This window comes from Anopheles marshallii, chromosome 3, assembly GCF_943734725.1.
Source record: "Anopheles marshallii chromosome 3, idAnoMarsDA_429_01, whole genome shotgun sequence".
Classification (NCBI taxonomy): domain Eukaryota; kingdom Metazoa; phylum Arthropoda; class Insecta; order Diptera; family Culicidae; genus Anopheles; species Anopheles marshallii.
In genome coordinates, this window is record NC_071327.1 from 29,144,616 (window position 1) to 29,170,052 (window position 25,437).

The 25,437-nt window shown below is 41.2% G+C and overlaps 1 protein-coding gene across 1 annotated transcript; it reads left to right on the forward strand.

Annotated features, from left to right (window-relative positions):
- The first annotated feature begins 7,199 nt into the window (after nucleotides 1-7,199).
- Nucleotides 7,200-23,972, forward strand: LOC128713339 (uncharacterized). Its single transcript, XM_053808197.1, has 6 exons — nucleotides 7,200-7,311; nucleotides 10,640-10,923; nucleotides 12,963-13,173; nucleotides 17,390-17,501; nucleotides 21,499-22,127; nucleotides 23,782-23,972. Exons 1-6 carry the CDS (start codon nucleotides 7,200-7,202, stop codon nucleotides 23,970-23,972), a joined length of 1,539 nt encoding a protein of 512 aa, XP_053664172.1.
- The last annotated feature ends 1,465 nt before the right edge of the window (nucleotides 23,973-25,437 follow it).

Sequence of the window (25,437 nt, forward strand, 5' to 3'; positions counted from 1 at the left end):
CACTGAAACACGGACACAGATTGTCACAGAAATGCTAAATTATTCGTGAGAATAATGGTAATCATGAACAGCAAATATTCGTAGTTTGTTTGTGTCGGAACATGAAAATGCTAGCAGAGGGTCACATTAATTTGGTCGCTTGATTGAGATTGAGAACCCGTTACTGTCGTTGTTTTATGAGGTTCAACAGGGCAAATAAATTGCTCGATTGATGTTGACGTGATTCATTTGACTATAACAGACAATAAACAAATTGACACAAACTCTTCTTGCAGTTACGAACTAAAACAAGAGTTGCTGCATAAAGTACGAGGTGTCCAAGGTAATTGAAAACCGAAGAATTTGCCGTAAATATCGACGTACTTTGTCCAAAGAACATCGACAAACTTATTCATTTTTTCTCTCACCACTGGTTCACAATTTAATACAGAATCAACAGGAGCAGGAAATAGTGCTCCATTTAAATGAAGGTTGATTCAATGCGTCCAAAAGTGCCTATTTCCTTCCTGCAGAAAACTGTACGACGTTGGCGTTTTATTTTCATCCGAGTTTTAACGATTTCCCCCGGTTTTCGCCGACCCTAGCAACGAAAACAAACAATCGAATAATTTCATACGTGAACATTCATTGCTGTCCGGAATGCATCACCGACGCGCCGAACGTTCGCGTCCCATTCTGCTGGTGGCTGTTGTGTACCTTTTTATACGCCAACGCCGAAAAGCACCAATCTCATGTCCAAGAAGCGAATCGAAACTTTTGAGCAATGTCACAATTTGCCGTTCCAATCGGATCCCACATTGTTTACTTTTCCGGGTAAAGCCATCCGGCGCTGTGAAGTTTGTCACACAAGCTGCTGGTGGGCAAAGTTTTGAGCAACAGAAGCAAACAAAAGCGTCGCCACGGTACGACACCAAAAACGGCAAAGTGAGTGGAAGTGGAAAAATAAATTTCCGAAAGGCTCGTTATCCTGAACCCGAAGCGATTGGTCCGCAACGTCTCTATATTCGTCACCCTCGATGCTGGGAGGCTGCGATACGGCCGAGATGCTGACAAAAAGGCACACTATTGCAGCGGTTATCGATTGAAGAGCTACGATTTGGAACGAACATAAGGATCTATCCGGAAAACGCATGCCAATGAAGCGGGATGCTAGATCCCACTAAGTCCCCCGTATGTTCGATCCCTGGCCATATGGAAGCGTGCGAAACTTTTCACCATTTATCAGTGCGCGCAGCCCTTCCGTGCTGAACGAGAGCCGGTTTTAAATAGTTTGATTTGGGTAAAGTTCACAAAAAAGGGGCCCAAAACAGAAGAGCAAAAAAAAAACGCCGTACCACCCGTGCTTCCGAATGAGCTTTTCCAACGCGGGCTGGAGGCACAGCCTCCACAGGAAGATTCGTATCGGTTAGATGGTTGATAAATTTTCTGTCACTCCACAATCCATTCGGTTCATACTTTTGGTGGATGAAATGGTGCCGTCTTTGCACCGCACCCTCTGCAATTAGGGAGAAATCAATCCATCACAATTTAAGTGCTTCGATTCGGGCTTACGGAAACGACGACAAAAAAAATGAGAAAGAAACGATCAAAGTTTGTGTGCGTCCGTTTTTGCCGTTCGCCGGATTTGTTCGTCGTGAAAGTTTCATTTTGCGTCCGACTGGAATCAAGTGCTTGGAATTAATCAAAAAACGCATCCAGCAGGGTTTGTGAGGATAGTTTGCAAAGTATCATTAATACCTCAAACGGGGAGGGAGAAAGTTCGAACGGCATTAGTGTGCCCGTGGTATGGTTTAGGGCACACGAACTGTTATAATGAATTTTAATTTATCACACTGGAGTAGCCTCCGGTTTGCGGGAAGTGGTTGGTGATTTGGGACGGTAATGGATCTCGATCCCCGGAAGCAATTATTTTTAATTCAACGGTGAGTAATTTATTGCAGATAGCAGAAATGTTGAGCGGGCTGTTTTTTTCTTTGCCCATGGATTGTATGAAATTCGACTGTTTTCAATATTTGATCATTATCAGGTGTTCCGGTGTGTGGTTTGATCAGAGAGGAATTAAAATGTTTGAACCGAAGGATAGGCTGTTCATGATAGATTGCATCTTAAAAGTTAAAGAAAAAAGATCCGAGATAGCGTTAGACCCTCCTTTGTTTTGCAGTAACATTGTAATATGGTAGATTGCATACGTTTACGTACAATTTATGTTTCACCAGAAAATTTATGAAATTCTATTCCCTACTCAAACACAGTAGACTTCGGTTTATCCGCATACCATTTAATCGGGTGTCTGATTATACATGCTGCGAAGCTTAAAAGGTATGATTTGAACTGGACGTCCTATAGACCTTTGTCACTTAGCTTGGCAAATTTTGCCAAACAAATTTCACGAAGCAAACGACAGATTTCAGGCAAGACCATCGCGGGACAATATCCGACGAGATTCGAAGAATAGAAGTAACGCTTGAAGCATGTGACCCTTTTCAGCTGAGTACATACCATGACATACGACCACTTACCCAACAAATATGGGAATTGAGATCGTGCATTCCTGCACTCAATGCACTACACCCTCTGTTGTAAAACGTTGAAAACTCACTTGGAATGTATTAAAATTAAACATACAATTTAAATTTGTTATAATAACTTCAATTTCAGCCGAGTACACCCGGGATAAGGTGACCTTTCACTGTTTGGAGAAGGAAATGTCTTCAAACGATTGTGAATTGTAGCTTAGATTAAGCTACCCCGTTAGTTGTAAGCAAAACGGCCTGGCCGTCCTTATTGAATAAAAAAATAATTTCCATTTATGTTGTTTGTATTAAAAATGCGAATGAGGTGGGTGATTTTTTGAACATGCAAAATAATAAAGCATACAAAATTAGAAATGTATCAAGATAAACATTAATGCGCATAGTTTATCCTAAATTGAACGAATGACATCAATTGCAACATGTTAATGTTGTAAGGACTTTATTCACATGTTTCAACAAAAACATCAAAGTCTTAAATTTATCGCAATCACAGATTACTAAAAAGTAACCAAAAGTCTATGAAACATACCTTCTGAAAATAATTAAATTATGTTCCGAATATTCACTGAGTTTTCCAGCCCGGACTGGAGTGCTGTTAAAATTTAAAGCTATCCTTCCTGAAACGCTACACAACCTCAACTACCGTCCATTACGAAGAAATGTAGAACATTCACCCGCATTCATGTAAATTCAATGCGTCAAAAGAATGAAAAAAAAGGTTGTCTTAAAAAATAAACCCCCGTAGCGACGAAAATGGAACAGAATTTCCAGTGATTTCAAATGATTCCTATGAACCCGGGACCGTTCTAATAATTCGGGACACAATCGAATAATTTGGTAGGTTTGATTGGAGGCTACGGTTTTTGAAACATTTACGTACGAAAGCGGTTCGTGAGAAAAATGACGCTTTCACGAAAAATAACACAAAAAAAAGGAAATGAAAACATTGCAGACGGGAAGAAAATGGCTTAATGTTTGCCCTTAGAAATATCTACTTTTCATCCCCTTGGACACCTCCCCTCCCCCTTATTTCTCAGAGGTTGCGCCATAAGAAGGCAACATTTATTTCGTAAGGATGCGTGGGAGCTTTCCAGTGTGCTCACGTACTCGAGTTTGTGTGTTTTCATCGTGGGAAAGGAGCCAAGAAATTTTTGCCAAAAGTCGGCCAGGGCTTTTCACGCAAAAGACGCATCGCCAAGGGAGCCGGTTTTCATGTTCGCCCTCCTTCCTTTTTTTTGGGTGGGGATTGGTCGTGTTGGAGGTACAAAAGATGAATGAATGAATAAGTAAAAGCCCACCTTGAAACTTGTACGGTTTTTCCCGGTCGTCGCCATAGAAAACGGCAAACCGGGAACGAAAAACGAAAACCCCCGCACTATAACGAAGAAACCGCACACCGTAAGGTACGGTAGCTTTTTCTTCATTTCTACCTAAGCTTTCTTTCGTCGTTTTCGAGTACACGATAACCGTATGTAGCCGCGAAATACAAGAATAAAAAGAATAAAACACAGCCCGTTGCAAAGTGAATCAAATCGAACAGCCACTGTGAAATAGCCACCCTCCCATGGGGTTGAAAGGCAGGAAAATTCACCGGTTTTTCACTACTTCCTTCCCCCGGGGACAAGCATACATACACACACACACACAGGTCTACTTGATCGGTACACAATTTTGATTACGGGTTTGCTTGTGCCAAAAATTCATTGCCTCGAGCGACGACACCAGGTCGCATTGAACGAGTGCCACGGTTGGCACGGTCCAACCCAAAATAAGGGACAAAACCCAATGCCATTGCGAACCTTCCAGGCGCGTTACGGTCTTTTTGGGGGTGAAATCGTATAACATTTTCCGGTTGCGTAGGTCTCAGGGGCGCACAGCCGGGGAAGCAGCACCGCCATACTCGCGGATGTAGGTGTGTATGTGACAAACTGTTGTTCTCGTGTTTTTCGCTCTCTCCCGCCTTTGCTACCATATCTTTACCTAATCTTTTTGCACCTTTTCCGTTTTAAGTTTTCCATCCTCCTCCACCCACCAAAATGCCTTGCTAATGCCAAAATATCGTTTCCGAGCTGGTTTTTTTTCTTCTTTTGTTTGCTACTTTTGTGCCTCCATTCGTTTTCAATACTGTTTCCAATAGAAGTTGTGCTTTATTTGGCTTTCGGAGTGGTTTGCCTACTTTGTTGCTGTCATTCCTGGTTTTTCCTTGGCATGATGTGGATGTGTGTATGCTATTAAGCAAGTGGTTCGAAAGCGGAAGCAATGCTTTTGCGTGCCAACTTTCTTATCTACCGCCATGAGAGAAAAAAGTTACCGCATTGTGAAACGTGAAAGAATAAAATGGAGGAAAGGCATGTAAAAAAATCCAGGAAATAGCGGCATGAGTTAAGTTATTTTTTTCTTCTTCACTTCAATGCAGTGATACAAGTTTGTATGGACTGAATAAAAATGGTCAAGGTTAGCAAAAATGGAAGGATAGTTTTTAACTTCTTTCGATCGTTTATTTTCAGGGGGACATGGGTTTCATGGGTTTTTTCTTCTGGATTTAGTCACATTCAAAGAATAGCTTTCATTTCAAAACTTAACCTTTTTGCGACGGAAAGTGCATAAAGGATAATTTCTCTTCGGCGAATTCGTGTGGGCTTACGTAAATTTTTCGTCTTAGCTGGAGTTATATGGATTATTTTTATTCGTATTGTTTTGTTATAGTGTCAGATTAAGTTCAAATTCATTGTCATACAGTTTTTCTTCTACTTTACAGTCGAATGTTCATTGACAACATATTATTTAGCTTTTTATTAATTTTTAGTTTATTTTTAAAGTTAGTTTTTGCTTCCAACTCAACGTTTTATAAAACTGCAAAAACAACACGTTCGGTGTGAGTTCCCATTCGCTTTGCTGACTGTGTAACAAGTCGCAGAGTTGAGGAACCTTTACAATAAAAACACACTTTTACTAACGTATTTTCTATGAAACATTTGAAGTACACAGTAAAGTGCTTTTCATAAAATTACAAAGGGGTAACTTTTAGATTGATTGACCTAGTTTGGACACAATTTTGGAGTCAATGTGGAAGTACATTTATTACACTGCACTTATTACACATTTACAGTTAATTTATTATTAACCTAAACGTTCCACCGAAATGTCGACATATTTTGAAACCATCTAATCAAACAATTCCTCAAAATTCCTGGTACAGTTTTTCGCTCAAATCTTTCGGAAAACTCGCACAAACACGATTTTCATCTGTTAAGATTGAAAAACACCGGGCGTCTCCATCACATTGAGTTCTTGGAAAAACAAACGGACGTAACATGAAATCAGAACGATGCAATTCAAATACGAAGCTTTTCACTATCGTTAACGACACCGTTACCTTCTCTTTTTTTTTCGTCATCCATTCAACCAAGAGTGTCAACTTCACCTGATACTGCAAAATGATTTCTAACCTTTTGCGCGGGACAACAATCTCATTTCCTTCGTGTCGGTTTTTTTTTTTCATTCCAGCCAGCGCTCCAGCACAATCCAACCATAGAAATGGGCCAAGAACCTGGTCATCATCATCACCTGGCAACTGCTTAAAGTACGCGTGAGAAAACAAATCACGGAGCAAAAGAGAGAGAAGCGGTATAAAACGGAACGATAAAAACGTCCCACCCCAGTGCAAGGTGCAACATTGAAATCCATCTACAGTTGACAGGATCATTAGTGACGTTTAGCGGCACCGGACGGTATAGTGAACCGACGAAAGTAGCACAAAAAAAACATACACACACACGCACACACACACACGATGATCACTATGAAAAGAAGGCTGCCTCAAAAGTTGGTCGTGTTGGTGGGGACTTTAGCGGCTGGTGGCACCAGTGCGTGTGTGACAAGTGCCGCACCGTGGATGTGTTCCGACAGCTCGCAAAAGTGTTAAAAGTTAATTGAAATCGGACTGTAGCAAAAAAAAAAAACAAAGAAGCGAAACCTCCTCCACACGGCTGCTCAGTGGTGTGTGCGGTGCAACTCAGTCACCATACAATTACCATGAAACCGTACGAACCTTTGGCACACTAAGCACTAAGCACAAATGAGTGAGCTGGTTGTCGCGTGGTGTTAACGGAACACGATTTGCATAGCACCGACAGCGATAGTGGGCGCCGTGAGTGTGTAAGGTGTTTTTGAATGTGAATTTTCCCACGGGTATAAAATCTTGGCCGTGCGGCCCAACACACCGACACCGACGGACCTCCTTTCGTGTGTGCACAAAAGCTTGCATTGCATACAATTTGCATCGCGTTTCGTACGTACACAATGAATAAAGGTTTCCATTGCAAGCAGAATGAAAAAAAAATCGTGACGTGTGAATTTGAAAACGAGTGCAACTGTTGCAACAAGTAGTCCTATTGATGGTGTCTCGTGGGATGTGTAATTAAACAAACCCGGTTTAAAAAAAATAGACCAGAAAAAAACAAAGTATGTCAAGCTTCGGCAAGTGAGCTTATGAGCTTTTCGAACGAGGAAAAAACCTAGGAAATTAACCTAATACGCGTTGGCCAAAACGGAACACAAGAAAAAAAAACGATTGTTCTTCGAGCTTTACTACTTCAATCGATACCCCTGTCTGTCAATCCACAATCCAGGAACCGTATAACCAAGTAACGAAACGCACGTGCCATGGCTTGGGTTTACACCGGTACCGATCTGAGCTATCTCTGTTGCTGCAATCAAAGGCATCTTCTAGCTGTGATATTCATCTTCACCATCGTCATGGGCGCACCACACACGGGTGAGTAAAGGAATTCTTCTGAGGACTTCAAACTCACCGTTTTTTTTGGAGTTATCTTTCTCTCTGATGTTTACGTACGTGTTTATGTGCCTGTTTGCTGATCTGTCCCTCCATTAAAATATGTGTTTCGATAAATCTGTTCAAGGAGCTCGAAACGGAACGTTAAGAACTATGCATTCTTGGAATACACATCATTATCCTAATGTCGCAAGTGTCGCCTCAAAAGCGTACCCTAAACAATCTGTCAAAGTATGCCTCAAAGGAGAGTCTTCTAACGCTGTTAATGCGCAAACAATGTGCGCTAAAGATGTTTCTACAGCTGTTTATAAAAGCACGAGGATGTGTGAAATGTTTCACAGAAATTGAATTCTTAGAATTTGTGGTGCTTTTTGTTTTGCGTGCACGCCCGCACGGGAGATAGAAATTGATGCCAGAACTTGTTCTTAACAAGCGTCATCGGAAATATAATTGTATTGTTCATGAGATAAATTTCCGCATTCGTTTCATAATAGTCGACGTCGGTTTAATTTGATGTATAACATTATGGATTTAACTGGACACACGGTTCTGTTCACAAAAGCTGATGAGGCATAATAACAGTTGCCCATGCACAATACATGGACTCCCTACAATACAACTTATCAAAAGCCATATCAAGCTTATTTACGTCCGGAGCTCCAGCAATCAATCAAACGTAATCAAAAACAGGCAAAAATGTTTCTTCCTCTTCATGTAATGCAATGATCTTACGATGTGTTGACAAGCATTTCATGACTTCATGACGTAACATCATTATATCGTTTGTGGTGGGCAAAAAGACTATTAAATATTGTTTGTTAAGACTAGTTTCTTTATTTTCTGGCTTCTTTAATACCAAACTTTCACGATGTTAGAAGGTAGATCAGAAGGTATGTACAGATTGTTAATAGCTTCTTATAATTCTATGAGGAACTATACACCTTATGCAGGAATGTTCAAGATACAGTAACTTCCGGCTTTAGTGTAATCCGAACAGACTTGTTTACACTAAGAACTGAATTATTTTAAACCGATTCCGCGATACAAAGCTGACAACATGCCGTAGACTTGTAATAAATCACATGAGTTTTAAGAGTTCACAAACTAAACATGTAAACCAAATTGCTTATCTTTCGGAGTTTACCAACTTAATTTACCCCAGTGCAGAATACCACAAACGACCCTCATATTACGATACAACATTCTCAATCTACCATGAATTTTTAAAAATGCCATTCCCTCCATCACTTGTCCAAATATATCAGAACGAAAAACCTTTTGTATTTTTTGTTTAGCTACTTAACGGAAGGCAAACATTGAAATTGGTTTTTACGAATGATATCCATTAAAATTCATCGCACTACAATTACCAGCATTGAAGCGTTTTAGGGCATTTACACATAAATTCAATTTAATTAAAATAATGGTCCTATCGACCCACTCAATCCAAATGTAATAACTTCAATGAATGGATGAAGGTTTGCGAACAAATGATTCTACCCCCGTTGGGGTGGACCTCATCCTCAAGGTTGCGGTGTATTTTGTTTCGTATGAAAAAGAAAACTTCACTAGCCAAAAGGATAAAGGCCAATACCGAGCAGTCGCTTAAGTGGTTTGTATGATCCATTAGCTCTCGCTCGCAATGTCTGGTGAGTACAAATTTCACAATCGCTTTTCACAGTCCCTTTTTTTTGCTTCCCGGAAAACCTCGCATAGAAAGGGATGATGGAAGGTTTGGCTTTATCAAATGAACGAAGGCTACAACAAGAAAGGTTTTTTTTTTGTTATTTAGCGTCCCAAAAGCCAGTTCTGCTCCTCACTGACAGTTGAATGTTGACAATTTGGCACAGAGCCGGTAAAAATTCCACGCTCTATACATTGGTGAAAAATACATTTTACGCGCCTTTCGTTATTTTGTTCGTCTTCTTGGTCTAAACCACTGCAGTCAGCATAACGGCAAGCTACGATAAAAACCATCCCCCACAAATACACACACTAAACAACAACATCCATCAGTGGGAAAAACCTTTTTTTTTTCTTGCTCGCCCTTAGGTTTCCAATCCTGCCCAGCTTTGTGTGTGTGTGTGTGATTTTTTGTTGTTCCACGGAAATCTCAGTTCCACACTTGTCAAGTTTTTGGGAGTTTGACAAAGCTACCATTTTTTTGTTGTTAATGTGGTATCCTCCCGTTCTACGCGCTCCTTCACCATGGCAAAATTCGTCAAAAGCCACCCAACAACAGCTCCTCAGCAGTCCCCGAACCGCATGGCAAAGCTCGGAAAGAATAACGACACGGTTCGTCCATTTGTTGGTTCGTTTACTGTCGCGGTACATTAGGGTGTGTTGCTATTGCTGTGGGATTGACCACCACCCAAATAGTTGGCAATCGTAAGAAGTGGTAAGCTGCCGAAGCGTTTCAGCAAGTTGGCTCCGCGTGCTGCTAGAATTGCTGACGATTGCTGACAGCAAAGGAGCAACACTTCTGCAAGACTCCCGCACACCCCTCGCTGATGGAGTATCCTTTTGAGCGTGGTGCTTCGGAAGGAATGATGAGGGCAGGAATCGGTGTGAAATATCATAAAGTCGAACCACATTGTGGGACGATGCGGAAGGTGGTAGCTTTTTTTCCTTGCATTTTTCCTTTCATCATTCATGTCTCCACCGAAATGTATTGCCTGGTCGGTGGGAAGGCTTAGTGATAACAATACGATCCGCCATACCGCTCGAACCGCTGGCTCCACTTTTCCGGACGGTTCACGGATGCGCGTAAGTAAACATCAACAAAGACGATCAACCAAACGCCCCGCAGGTCATAGTGGGCGGGGATAACAACAACAATAACACATCAAAAAGGGAAAAAATACAGAGGCAGGACGATAAATACACGAAATAAATTAATACCGACCTCCGAATGCAATCAATCATCGAAACGGAACACACACACACACACGCACAGGATGAAAGTAGGTTCTCTCCTCAGATCCGTGTTCGCTCTCGTCGGCAGGCAAAATGGGAGGGTGGCCCGTTCGGTGGACATGGGGGTTTATTTTTCCGGCTCGGTACGCATTCTTCCCGGTGGACACGGAAATGTAGTACATTAATTTTATGCTTACTTCAACCTCTCGCCCGCTCACCACCGCCCGGACCCGGGTCGGTTTGTTTGGCGGTTCACCTCGGTTGGTGCTGCATGTTGTTTTGGTTGGTCGGGCCCGGTAGAAAAAAAAACCCATCAAAAGCCCGCGTATCAAATGGTCTCCCATACTGGTGCGCTCATTCATTGTTGTTTTGTATCAATTTTCCACCTTTGCAGATTTCACCTCTTCGCAGCGGCAAACTTTGGTGCAAGATACCGAAGGCAGCAGCAACAGCAACCATCGTCATCATCAACAGCACCATCACCACCACCAACAATACCATCACCAACAGCATCACCATCATCAGCACCATGAACATCCGGGCTCATCGGCAGCACCGTCGGTGTCGCCATTTCCGGCCGCGATGTATTTTGCCACCCAAAACAACACAAAAGTCACCGCACAACGAGGCGGCACGGCCCTGCTACCGTGCACCGTCATCAGCCAATCTTCCGCCCTGGTGAGTTAACGTTTGAGAGCCCCATCTGTTTTGTTTCCTTGGCGATAGGGGGAGGGGGGGGGGGGGGGGGGGTACGGCGGGAAGATTCAACACGCACAGTAGGAACGCCAGAATCAGGAATGTTTACGCCCAAATGGTTCATTATACAACTTTACAAAAATATTGAACCGTTACCGAAGGAAAAGCGAAGGAAAACAATGTAATCCTTTCGGTTGCGTCCCGGTGAAGACTGATTCGTGTTCTCCGAAAGCTCAAAATGGATGAATGGAAGCAAGGAATAATATTGTTTTGTTTATTCAATGTCCCGTACATTTCTTTCGTATTGATGTTTATATGAGGTCATTTACTTTATTACTAAAATTACTAACAACGAATCAACTATCCTACAATGTTTAGCGGACACATGTCCTATCCTTTTGGGGAGTTATACATTCAGAAGCTTAAAACTAAATATTTCTCAGAATAAATAAATTGCTTTGTTTGGGTCATTGCTTTGTTAATAAACCTATCGCACACTAGAACTCAAAGCCGCTAGAAATCCTTTTGCATTCAATCAAAACAATTCTTTTCTATGGAATCATCCAATATTAAAGCCTTTTCATGTAATTCATACATTATATTCTCGTAGCAACCATTGGCTATACATGAAATGTCAAAAGGTACGTGGCATCTGCCTATGGATAGCAAAGAGTACCTGAAAAAGGATCGTAAACCCTCATAGAGCGCACCAATACATTCACAAAACATCACAAGTTACAGTGAATTCGAGCGAAGCTCACATTGTTTAATTGTGTCTATCATCTACCTCATACGAGTGATTCTATGTGGAAGTATTCGAATAAAAAAAAATCTTTGCAAAACTATTGAAAAATGACATGAAATGTTGGTGTTATAGAATTGGCACAACATGAATTTGTAATATCCATTGACTTTACGTCAAATTTGAATCCAAAGCATTTACAAATATTTTGAAAAAAAAAGTTTCAATCTAATACTCATCGAATCGGATTTAAAAAATAATCCAGTCAACCACAAAATTTAGTACAATTACAATTAAAAGAGCAATTTCAAGACGTAACATTTGTCAGCATTTAGGCAACCGAACGAGCGGAGATCCATTTAAAAAAAGGCCTTGCTACTAGCGAAGTGTGCAAAGAATAGCTGATGGAAGCTTCTAGTTAATCGGTTTAACAGGGTTTTCAAGAAATTCTGGGTATCGATTTGCAAAGCGCCGGTTGGTTTTGGAGTAAACCGCGACGGAACATTGAACGTATGCCTTTTCGCGTAGGAATGAGCTTACTCTTTGGGGCTGTAACATCGTTACATGGTAGAATATTGATTTGAATTTATTATCTGATGTTCCAGAAGTCCTTCGCTTTGTGCAAATGCCAAAGATGAGAGATGTGGTTTTCGTTATTTCGATCATTCTGAACATTCATGTGTACCCTTAACTCAACCTTTTGTTTTAATTTGCGGCAGAACCACCCGGCTGTACATTTGAAAACCTAATCTTTGTTTGATGTTTGGAATGAGTTTGCATTTTATTATATTAATATTAAGTATTATATTAATATATTTTTTTTTATCCTTTCATAAAATTGTCGATTATTTGTTTATTATCTTATGTTGTTGTTATATAATATATTTTATAGCAGATACTGTTTATCTTTCGTTAGTACACCTGGTTCAAATAATGATTTATCGATCATTCGCAATGTTCCTGCTCATTTGTTTAAACGTATCCTAAACTCCCATCAGTAAGCTTCTTATAATACTTTCCTAGAGCTCATACTGCACCATTAGAGCATTGTTTAGCGAGATTTCCATTTTCCTATAGCAAAAACATTCATTTAGCCTACAAGTCAGGCACAATCGACCTGGGACAACAATATACCATCGAATGGGAATAAAACAGCGCCAGATGGGAAAATGAATTTTCCTCCCCGCTTGTACATCGGCCACACGCCATTCACGCCACGGAAGCGACCCCGAAGCGAATCTAACAAACGTTGGTTTTTGTGTGTTCTTCACTCTTCCAGGTATCATGGATCCGCCGGCAGGACTACCAGCTACTAACGGTCGGTCTCTCGACGTACAGCAGCGACGAGCGGTTTCTGGTCGAGCATTTGCGCCACTTGGGCCACTGGGCACTGCGGATCAAGTCGGTGCGCACCGAGGACGAGGGCCTGTACGAGTGCCAGCTGTCCGTTCATCCCGTACAATCGGTGTTTGTCGAGCTTAAAGTCGTTGGTAAGCATGGGGGCACGTGTACCCGATTTTCCGTCACCATTTTCTTCGCCTTTAGCAAAATCCTTTGGTGGTTGTTTCTTTTTTCGTGTTTTGCTCCTGGAACGTCGTTGTTTTTATAGCACTATAGCGACAAGCACGACTATAGCTATCGTTCCGGTGTTTTGCCGGTGGTGCGGGAAAGAATCGAAGGTTTTCGGAATGATTTTCCAATAAAAGCACTCCGGCAGGCCACTTAGCTGGATTTTTTATTCCATACCGGGGCCCCCGTTATAAGGAAATATGGCCTAGTCAATGTGAATCGAGTGCAGTACGCTCCGGCCGGTATGGTTACGGACAGCGCACAGATAAACCTCTCATGAAAAATTCCTTCGATGACACAAATCCATACACGGCATCGCCCAGCACACGGCTGAAGGAGGCCACTGCCGGCTCGATTGCTGCTAAGAAAACAGTGCCCGAACTACTTCTTGAGAATGGGAAGGTTTCAATGGGGGGTGAAAATAATCTGTTCCGCAGCACCCACGTCCGCGTTTATCCGCCTCATCCCAAAACTGCCACACCACCACGCAGGTGTACGATGTTCGATCGAAATGGATTTTTACGTTTCCAAAGCTGGTCGTATTTGTATCGCTGCTCATTTAAGGACCGTCCCGGTCCTTTTCTGTTGTGTTTCTTTCACACGAACATGCATTTTATTTTAAACTTTTTTGGCCTACCTTTTCAAAAGGTGGCCGTGTTGCGCCTCTTTCTTTTGCATAGCATTTCGTTTTTATGTGCTTTCGCTCGGCTCGTTTTGCGACTCGGTATTAAGGATTTTGCTCTCAATCCTTTATCAAGCCTAACCGGAATGGCTTCCCGTTCTCGATTTGGCAAATTAGATTGCGGAAGGTAAGGCGCGTACGAGCGTCCTAACCAATCCCCAACTGGTTGTCGCTTGCTGAGTAGAGCAAAAACCTCAATATTAGGCATAAAAAGACACAGACACACACTCACAATAAGCACGTTGGCAAATGGCGTAGGAAAACAAATTCCAGTTGACACTTTATGCCGGTACATGGGTAGAAGGGTTGCCTTCCTTTCTAGCGCAGATCGTAACCTCGTATGTAACTGCCCCAAAAGCGTGAAAAATGCTGATCACTGTGTGCTTTCGTGACAATATGGAGTTAAAAAAGTGTGTACGCATGTGATAATGGGCAAACAGAAGATGGAAGGCTATTAGTTTTGGGTGTATTTCGTAAAGAAAAGAAGCAAAAACAAATGATGGGGTTTGTAGCAAAAAAGGACAAGAAATAACGTTACCTTCAATCCGTATTCTTCTGGAGTTGGGTACGGTAAGGAATAAAAACAAAATCATTGTAATTGTGAGCAACTGACATCAACTTCCAGGGTTCGAGAAATTCTAAGATCTTGGAACGAAAAATTGTTCCTCGTATGTTGCCTCTACTTATCGTCATTTGTTTGTTGTAATTTTTGATTAATTTTGCCTATGTAATGTACTTTACACATTCATGTTGTAACCAATTTCATTAAAGGAATGTACCAATTAGCCAAGCCAATAAGCTTATATTCTGTAAGTTTTGAGCTGCAAACGTTTAAATATATATGAAAAAAGCTATTAGTCTCCTAAAAACAAACTTTCAAAAATATTCTAATTGGCCTACACACCTGAGTCTAAAATGTCATGCCCCTTTAATTCTAAAAAAAACTAAATTTCTTGCACGAAATACACCTGAAATGTCTAATCCTTGTTCATCAATTTTCCATCGTTTCTTTCGCCCGAAAGCAAGCGGCCAAGCGTGGGAATGGGAAATTTCACGAAACGACAATCTGCCAGCAAATTTCCAGCAGAACGCTTCATGTACTCCAAGTACATGATGACTTCAACTCCTTCCAAGCGTAGAAGTTCGTTCGGGCTTATCAGCCTCAGAACCGTTCCGCAGTGGTACCCGTTGGAAAACCGAGTACAGCTGACTGCTGTGCAGGGCTCGGAAACTTACTCAATCATTTTCGCCCGCCGAAAGTGTGCCGGTGTTCCGGCTTGAGAGTGTTACAATTACAAATAGCTTGCGCTTTAGCCGGAGAGCATTGGGAAGCATTTTAACCGATCCTGCTTATGGCAACTGGTGCTTACCACCGCCCTTTACACACACACAAACAAGAAAATTCCCATGTACGCTGTGCACTGAGCAGAATATCCTCACACGTGACGTTCCGTGTGCGAAACGTAGATCCGCACGTACGGGTAACATTTTTCAAGTATTTAACGTAACCTCGTTACCCATGCACCACGCGCGATGGTGTGCTGGGAAATTGAGTTTTCATTAAAGCTTGATGAAATCTCATCGAATCTACCGTTTCTTCTTTATGAAGGTACATGCATGTACGAGCCGCCGTGCGGCAGAGAACAAGAGAATGCTCCTTCCTGACCCTCAGTACCGGGAGCTTCCGAAACCCATTCTACCGCAATCGGGCAGCTAGCGAACCGAACTCAACGTCGTCGTCGTCGTCGTCGTCCTCGTCGTTCGGAAAAGCTTACCAAACGCTCACGTCAAGCGTATATTTTAATTAAATTATTTACAATCTGCAACCAAATTTAACCTATACCAATGGAACGCACCGTAACAAGCCATAAGTACACACACACACACGCATGGACGAGTACCGGCGTATTAGGAGTTGTTGATTTTTTACTTTTTTGTGTTTGGTAAAAAAAAACTTCCCTATTCGCTCTTACAATGTAATTGAAACTTTTACCCGGGGTTGGAAGACGATCTTCGGAAAGCGTTACGGTTCCCTTGAGGAGACCGATCCAGCGCACCAAAGGGAATGGGATTTCATTTCGTAAGCCGTACCGATGTTTGCTATTGTGTGTGCCCTTTCGAATACAGGCCCCATGTGAGTGACTTGTGTGGAAAAGTTACGGTTACATTTCCGATTGATTTTTCCGCCGATTAGGAATGAAAGAATGTATGCCGCCATTCATGCTGATACTGATTGCGATCGCAAATCAAACATTATTAGCTGCTATTTGTTGAGAATGTGCAGTCTTTTTTTTTCGTTGCGTTTGCCCAACGTATCCACTGTTGAGGTTTAATATGTTTTTAATATGGAAAAAAGCTCTCCTATGTTGTAAATTTCCATTTTCAACATGTCCGTTGCTACTATCGTTTGCAAATAATGTTAAATATTAAAAGCGTGACGCTGCAGTGCTTTCAATTTTGAACATGACTGAGCAGATCAAGATCAAAGGTTGGAAAAAGCGCTCCGTGCCCTGTCAAAAACAAGTTCGAAAATCTGTGAAACATAGTGTCAAAACCTTATATTACACCAGATTTTGTTGGATGGTATCTTTCATAAACCGCTGATATTGTTTATTATCACATCCAATCAATAAAGCTTAACAAACCTGTCGACTGTTTTTCACTATCGATACACAGTTCTTCATAGTTTCCTTTAAAGTATAACTGATATAGCTGTTCAGTGTATATTAGGTTAGAGGATGTCCTCAATCCCAATAAACATTCTACGAAACAGAGGCTTTCCAAATGAATAAATTTATATCCTTTCAAGAAGCTTTCTTCCTGATGTTTTCCCTCCCCGAGGATCAGCATACATGATCCATAAACATTCTCAATGCGCTGTTTCTTTCAGTTTTAACAGCACAACCAACCTGTCACTAACAATTTCGATTGCATTACATTCACTCAGCAAAGTACACCGAAATACACTCTTTTAAACCTGTGCTCAAGCACGGTTGAAGTAAGCACAATAACGGTAACGACGAAATAAAACCAGTTGCTTCACCTGCTCACCGAGCGGTTTAACCCTGAAACAATCTCGGATCCCCGGAAAGCAATGCAGCTCAAACGTTTTTAACGATTAGCAGAGCTTCCTTTCGCACTGGCACCAACAGGAACTTGCGAAGATTCCTTTCTTTATTTCCCTTCGCCGTTACCGTTAAAATCATTCAAAGCTAGTGCAAGCAGGTCAGTTAGACATCGGGGGAAGTGGAAACATATCTCCCAAACGAAAGAAGATAAAAACGAAGGATAAATGGTATGGAAGGTTTAAGCAACTTCAACCTCGCTTCCGGTCGATATAGAACCCATCCGGCTCAAAGGCAAACTAGCGAACGTACTTACTTCCCCACACAGGAGACTTTAAGCTTAGTACCTTCTTCATACTATATTTGGTTGTTTTTTTTTTCACTTTGCAGAGGCAACAGCAGAAATAGTCGGAGCCCCCGATCTGCACATTGATGAGGGATCTACCTTACGGCTAGAGTGCAAATTACAGCGTGCTACCGAGAATCCCACGTTCGTGTTCTGGTGAGTAATTAATAATGAGTACTTCTGTTGTTGTTGTTGTTTTTTTTAATGCAACCTATTTGTAACACTAAATTAAGCTTTAGTGTTGCGCGCAAGAATGGACGTACACAGTACGAGAGCACGATGAAGCATTTCCATGAATTAATTTACTAAATAACCCTCTCAGTTTATCATATGACTATTTTTATCGTTCCGTTGAATCACTTTTGGTTTATTCTCATTTATTATTATTATTATATTATATTTATACTGCAATATTATAGTTAACATCCTTTTAATCTACTTTAACCCCTGCTACACTTATTGACCTTTATGAACCAATCCTCGTTAAAACGGCTTAAGCACCGTAAAAAGTCAAGCGGAGTTTAAAAAGTACGCAACCAAATGGTAAATTAATAGCCACCCAATAATCGTTTCCAGCAGATAACGCGATCCATCCGATATATTGTTTACCACGCACAATGTCCATACCCACCCCCTTCAAAGCGCCATTGAACATGTTTCAATACGGTTCGTTGTTTTATTTCCTTATTTTTTATCATTTCAATCACAATCGGTTTGAAACACACAAAACTGTTACTGCTTCTGAGAAAAAATAATCCTCCACCCGGGGTATTATGTTACCGGTAGTATGACCGTCCGAAAATGGCCACCTCACGTGTGTTGCGTATTGTAGTATGCAGACAGACAGTAATGCTTGTGTTTGGTTGTGTGATATTTTAGTATCCCCCCATTTTATTACTGCTCAAATGTTCGCATGGAAGGATTTCCTTTGCATTCTTTATTTTTCTCATTACGACCCTTATGGAAGGTGGTATGAAAAACCATTACTCGCATCGACCCATTGCGCCATTGACAAATAGCTTTTTTAAAGCTCCAGTTTATGCTTGCCAGCCCCTTATCATCGAAACCGTACATGCCGGACCTGGTGGTCGCGAAAAATCGCGTAGCTCATAAAGAAGCAGCCGATCATCGTTCGGCGGAAAATAAATATGCGACAGGTATTAATGAGGGATTCATGATATGGCAATGGTGGGAGTTTTTTGCAAAAGACCATGCTTAAAAAAACGCAATGATTTTTGAGTAACGTGACGCAGGAAACGGTACCCATGGATATGGTTACGCGTAAACCGTGCCAGGATTTGCACGGTACAGACGGGGACAACTTGTTTGTTTGTTTTTTTTTATATTTCAGGCAGAAACCGATACTGTAAAGCTGGGAGTACGGATCATTTATTTAATCCCAGTGTGGCCTTACGTACGTAGCGGTGATATGGAAGCTTGTGCTTTAAATGATACGTTTGTAAAATTACGATCAAGGCAAATCCTCTTTGGCTTACCGATTGCTGTTCATAAGGATAACAAGAATCAATGACAATGACACGAGTTGCGTGATAGTGAAGCGAAACTCCGCTTATTATTTGTTTTAAAACAACTTAATTTGTCAAGTCAGTTAATCGATTTAAACTTTTCAAACACTTTCGTACTATTTTCAGATTTCTGAAAGATTGTTTTTTTTTTTTGTTTATTCATTCATTTTTGTACAATAATTTATACAACACCGATAAACGTAAGAAAAACTTCAATTAAACAACATTTTCAGTCGTCGAATGTTGTTGAATGCCACTATCCAAACTCTGTATAAGTAGATGCTTTTTTTAAAGGATCTTTGATCGAAATTCGAAAGATTACTTTTCCACGAAAACAATTACAATTCGGATTCAATTCATTCATGGTGATGATTCGATGCAAACGCGTCAGGTACAAGGCGTCTCCATAGGAGCGCTAGAACCAGAACATCTCCCGCCACATAACGTTGCAGATCTCTTTCACTTGAATTTTAATCACAAACAAAATACTTCAATTGGAATTATGAATGCACTATTGCAATTATGAGAATAGTCATGACTGTGTGGTATTTTTGGCGCTCAATAGAAATTTGAAATGTTCGTTTACAATCAGAAGGATGGCTATTTTATTGAAATCCAGAAGATAATATACAGGTAAACAAATATTTACCGGTGATTTCTATTTTTAACGTCAATGTTCCGTGTATTTTGAGTAAAAAGGAAAAAGGGGTGGAAAAGTATACATTGCGCACGCTTTTGCCAATCCAATCCACATCAATGATCAAAACCCAATAGCTTTGAAATTCTGACAATAATTTGTTGCCGTAATTGAAGTTACAGCTATTTCGAAACATTCCATATGGTTACCTTAACCTATGCCTTTTAGTGACCGCCAAATTGCGAGGAATTCATTGCATTAATTCTATTAAAGTTAAAGGGAATGCCCCAACCCATGCATGATCGATGTAAATTCATCTAATAGCAATCCTGGCGTATTTCTATCGTTCTGTGTTGTATTTCTGTTCATTCAACATGAGCCGCTGGAATTTGTGTGAAATGTAAATTTAATCAACGACTTTTATTTTCAGTACAGAGATTTTAGAAGAATTTGTGTAAATCATTCGACCCTCACTGGTTGGGATATGAATGTGCGGATCGCTCTCGATGGTTGGGTTGTTTGACATCTATCATAATCGAGAAATTTGCCGATTTAGCACACGAAGTGTTTACGTAAAAAACAATCATGCTTAGTAGGCTAGTTTCATTGAAAATGACAACCTCGATGGTCAACCCATGACATGACAACCCAACTTTCGAGTAACTCAACTAAAATAAACCCAACCGGTGAGGGTCGACTGTATTACCATCTTTTTATACATCTCTCTATTGTGTAATGATTTATTTTTTTTGTTAATATGCAATACAATTCCATTGCAATCATTAAAAATTCTGGACATTTCAAACATGCAAAGTAAAAAATATAAACCAATAGCCTCACTAAACCGTTCTAAATTTCAATGACAATTGCAATGCCCCGCAACAATTTCGACGCTCAACGAGCATCCGTTACCCCGCTTAGGGTTCATCTTTACCGGATAATCTTTATACACTGGCCAAAATTACGAAACTATTGTACCGCCCACATCCAATGCACTGCAATTACCCCACAAAAACCGCTAATCGTCAAACCACGTACTGTGTTTGGTGTAATTTCGATGGTCTCCGATGCATTCGAAACGATCCGTGTACCCAAAACCCGGCGAAACGGGAACGAGTTCGTTGATCAAGATAATTACTTTCCACACCGGTACAGCACGAGCGTCGGTGTGGCGCTTCACCGTGCAGCCGTGCGACATTGCCGCCTTCCACGGTTTCTATGGGTTGGCAAAGTTTCCCGAGCACTGGTGAACGCGGTGCTGTAATGGTTTGGTTGGCGGGAAATGCCACCCGATTACACGCATCCGTCGTTAGTGTGGTTACATTATTCAGTGCACTTTCGGGATCGTAAAATTGGCATATGCCATTGTGTTCGTTGTGGAACGTATTGCGAGAGATGAGCCTCTGGTTCTATCTGATTCTGTTTGTAACTAGTTACTTCCTATCCTATCTCATCGGGAGGGTAATGGTATGTCCGATCGGATGCTACGGGGCGAATACAATTGTGTCAAACAAAACGGTATTGAATGCGAATGTAAAGATAAGAAAATTGCACATAAATGCTGGTTGCGTCCTTCAAACTTTACATATTACACTGGACAAAAGATGAACACGAGATAGAGGACACGTTGATTTAATGGACCTCCGAAATCGGTGTAGGGAGCTTCTCCGAAGAATTGTTGTACAATATAATATCTTAATAATCAAATTATTAATAACCTTTGTTCAAAGTTATTCAACACTTTATTTATAAAGTTTGTTATCCGTCATGTTAGTGTACCAAATTCCAATATCTATCCTATTAAAAATAAGTAGCTATACAAACGGCAACTATTGCCATCAGTGTTTTATGTTTTTTCAGCCTTTTTCATTCACATTCTATAATGTTGGCCCAACTACGCCATTGGGCCATGGAAACACGTAATGAAAACCACTCACCACATTTCACATACTTATTTCTCCACCCGTTATTCAATCTATCCCGCACACAGGTACCACGAGCAGAATATGGTAAACTTTGATCAGCTGAACGGATTTTCCGTCACACCGTTCCAACCGCCGGCCACCGCTGGGCATCCGGCGCACCTTCATCCCTACCTGCTGCCACATCCGCTCCAGGAGCACGAGCACGATTTGCCACTGTCGTCCGAGGAGCAGGGATTCAATCTGCTAGACGACGATGGACTACTCCAGCGTTCGCTGCAGCTAGGACAGGATTCGTCCGAACCCTTCCTACCGCCGTCCGCTTCCTCCTCGCTGCTGCTAGCGTCGTTGGCGGCAGCGGCAGCCCTCTCTTCCGCGCCCCACCACCCACAACACCTAGATCGGGCGGATCTATCGCTGGAACGGCAGGACGACCCGTCCGGTACGGCATCGTCCGATGCGCTGGATCTACCCGGCGTACGCCAACATCCGCATCTGCACCATCAGCACCATCACCCGTACCACAGTCAGCATCATCTCGCGATGAATTACAGCGACCCAATGCCGTACTCGCACATCCTGACGCCGGCACCGAGCGTGCTAACGATCAAGGAGGTCCACTTACGGCACGCCGGTAATTACACGTGCGCACCATCGAATGCCCGCCCGGCCAGCATCACCGTACACGTGCTGCAAGGTGAGTGTTGGAGCTAGCAGCGAGGCGAGTACCACGATGCAGCAAGCAAGCTTGGTAGATGAATTCGTGATAGCAACAGTGCTACCACCGGTTGCACGTTAACCGTTGCTATGCTGGGTAGATGTAACATTAATATGGCAGTTGAAATCCTACTCAGACCAACAAAACTTCACTCGTCTATTGATGATTTGTATTTGATGATTCAAATACCAGCAAATCTATTAATACTAATTATATTGCCAATCGCATTGCCATCTTTTGACCTCTGATTTTTATTTAATTCGTGTGATATGTGGATTTGCAATCAACATTGCTATTCACAGAAGAACGTAATTACTATTTTATGTGATGCAGGGTAGCATTTGACCAACAAAGTCGATTATTAAATGCTTTTTTATTATCCTCGTTTAGTTAGCTTTTTTAGTGTTATATATTACAGGGTTTTCGAGTTTGGAATAGAATAGTGCAATTTTTGTTTCGTTCCGTTTTCAATTACGGCTTTTTGCCGTTGGTAAGTTACACCTGAGCACGAGAGGTTTTACAATTTTCACTTTTCTTTCTTTTTCTAGAAGGAAATTTCATTTTTCCTCCTTTTGCTGCACAATTCTGCAGTATCTTGCAGGAATTTTTGTATGTTTGCAATTAGTTGTCAAAAGTTTCCATAAATGAATAGTGCTGGAGAAAATAATAACGAACAATATTTTGTTGAAGCAACCACTGTACAAGGAGAATCATTCATAAGCATAACCCTGAAGAGCAACGAACAACAAACTCGCGAATCCATCAACTTAGTGGTTAGTGGACGACGCAAATCGATTAATTAATGTAAGTTAAATCTGACTTACAAACCTAGAACCGTGATGATTGATTTGTGAAAATATAGTCTTTTTTTGAATGCTATTACATGAAAAATGTACCTGAGTTCCTGAAAAATGTTTCCTTTGTACGACAAACATTTCACATAAACCCCAAAATTCGGTACATTTGCGTATTCCTCTTTTAACTATATTAAAATTCTTCAATAATTCCACAAATGATCTTTACATAATTCAGCAATATGGATCAAAAATATTTCACTAGTAACAATAATAGTATTGAATAAATATTGTTTACTTAATTGATACGAACTGATTGCACTAATCTATGAAATGCTCGAAAACCATGCAATGTTCCCTTATTGTTCGATCTAGATTAGGGTTTTTGTTATACTTTTTTTATAAGAACACTCAATCATCTAATCTGCCTTTTCATTCAAGTTCTTAGTTTCGATTTTCGTTGTCTCCTTCCTATTTTGCTTTCATAAGACGTAATGTTTATGAAATATACTGCTTCGAATAATTTTTCCCTCACTTTGCCTTTGATCTGCAACGAGAGTGAAGAACATGTTTTCTGCTCTACAACAAGCTAGGTAATCATTTAACATAAAACGTGTTACAGTGCAAATAAACGAAGCATAAAGTACGATAACAAGGTTAGCCGGGTTGGGACCGTTCGTCAAAGCATCGCGTCTCGCATCAGCATGCAAATTGCGCATCGTTTAGCGGCGTAACAATGTTAAATAAAAAGCAGTAGCTAATGTAATTTCTGCTAAATAAATTCTTTTCCCCATTTTGCTTCTATTTTTCTTCCACATTCCGCCCATCATCGACGGCAGGTGAGAAGCCAGCAGCGATGCAACACGCCAACCGCAGCCAGCTGGACGACGGTGGCAAACCGTCCCGAAGCGGAAGTCACCCACAGCGGTCCACTGCCACGCTGTCGACGATGCTGGTGCTACTGCCGCAGATGGTGATGATGCTGCTGACGGTGGTGATGCTGCCCGGTTCGGTGGCGCACCATCGGTGAAACGAAATATCACCTAATAAGTGTTTGAAGAAACATGTAAAAGGTGTGATGGTGTGTGAAGACGCACGACCGCGCACCGGTGGAAATGTTTTATATGAGAAAAATTAAACACAAAAACCCACTTTACATACAGAAACACACAAAACCGAACGTACATCTAAGCAAATCGTTGCAATACTGTAGCATAGAGTTCAAAGAGGACGTTTCCCCGTAAGCGTAACATTATGAAGCCGAAACAAGAAAACAGAAACAAGAAACAGTAAAAGGGGGCAAAACGGCAAATTTTAAGCAGTATTTTACTCCACCATGCATTTTTCGCGTTGCGCGTTGTGTTTGTGTTTAAGTTTTTCCGCCAAACTCTCCGTACTGTAAGACGTCCCGGATTTGCCGGACGTTTTGCTGCAGGCAACTGTTACGATTCCAATTAAACGCGCGTACCGGAATGTATCTGTCTTTCCGTTGGCCGTTGGCAGTCACATTCAAAAGGTACGAATATGAAAGCTGGACAAACGAACAAAGCAAAGAGAATCGGAGTAGATAGATCAAATGTTATATCGAGAAGGGGGGAAAGACACAGCATACGGTGCACAGTGCAGTGCAGTCAGTAGTCAGTGTAAGAAAAGGACGAGCACACGGGTAGTAGGGCCACATTTACCTTGGTGGATAGGTTATGGGTACGTAATGGGGTCGCGTAGTGGATGCGTGTTAGCAAAGGGGACAGAAAAAGTATTATTCATATACAGGAAGTATTTCAGAACTCAATAAAAAAAAACTGCTCTAAACTCTGAAACATTGCTATGTATGTTTGCCTTTTCTCTACTACGCCTCGTATCTTCGCATACGTTCGATATCACATACAGCGGGACATATTCGGAAAGAACTATTCCAGCACCGGAACGTATTTTAGTTACGTTGATTTTTTTTCAGCACAATATAAATATTAGCGATGCTTCGTAACGACACCGGATGGGAAGTCGGGACGACGGATCCTTCGCGTAGGACAACTTTCCTGTGTGTTTTTTCCTCGTCAACCAGCAGTCAACCAGTGGTCAGCAAACTCTCGGTTAAAGTTCATCTTACCTTCAGAAGTAAAAGGCATGCAATGTGTCGCCTGAAGGTGCGTTTTAATTGGCAGCAAGAACTCAATCAATGATAAAAAAACACCATGACACTGCTGAGAAAGGTTGTGCCTGTAACAGTTTGCCTCCATCTATCGTACTCACTTCTATGAACTTGAGTCTTACCTTTCCCAGAAGTGATGAGAATTTCTATCGAAATCCTATCGTACTTCATACAGCCTATAGAGAACCTGAACTTGAACTATAGAGTGGAGTTCAACGTGACTCCTAGCTAAGTTAGACTTGTTGAAAGAAACAATGTTTTAAAGGTAATTTGTAAACGTGTTATAAAGAATATAACAAATATAATTACAGAGAAATATTATATAAATATTATTGACACAAAA

Excerpts from the sequence above, each read along its gene's own strand:
- LOC128713339 (XM_053808197.1), top strand. The coding sequence starts at position 7,200 with ATGGCTTGGGTTTACACCGGTACCGATCTGAGCTATCTCTGTTGCTGC. Across the intron at positions 7,312-10,639 it reads CATGGGCGCACCACACACGG|ATTTCACCTCTTCGCAGCGG; the intron begins GTGAGTAAAGGA and ends CCACCTTTGCAG. Across the intron at positions 22,128-23,781 it reads CACCGTACACGTGCTGCAAG|GTGAGAAGCCAGCAGCGATG; the intron begins GTGAGTGTTGGA and ends CATCGACGGCAG.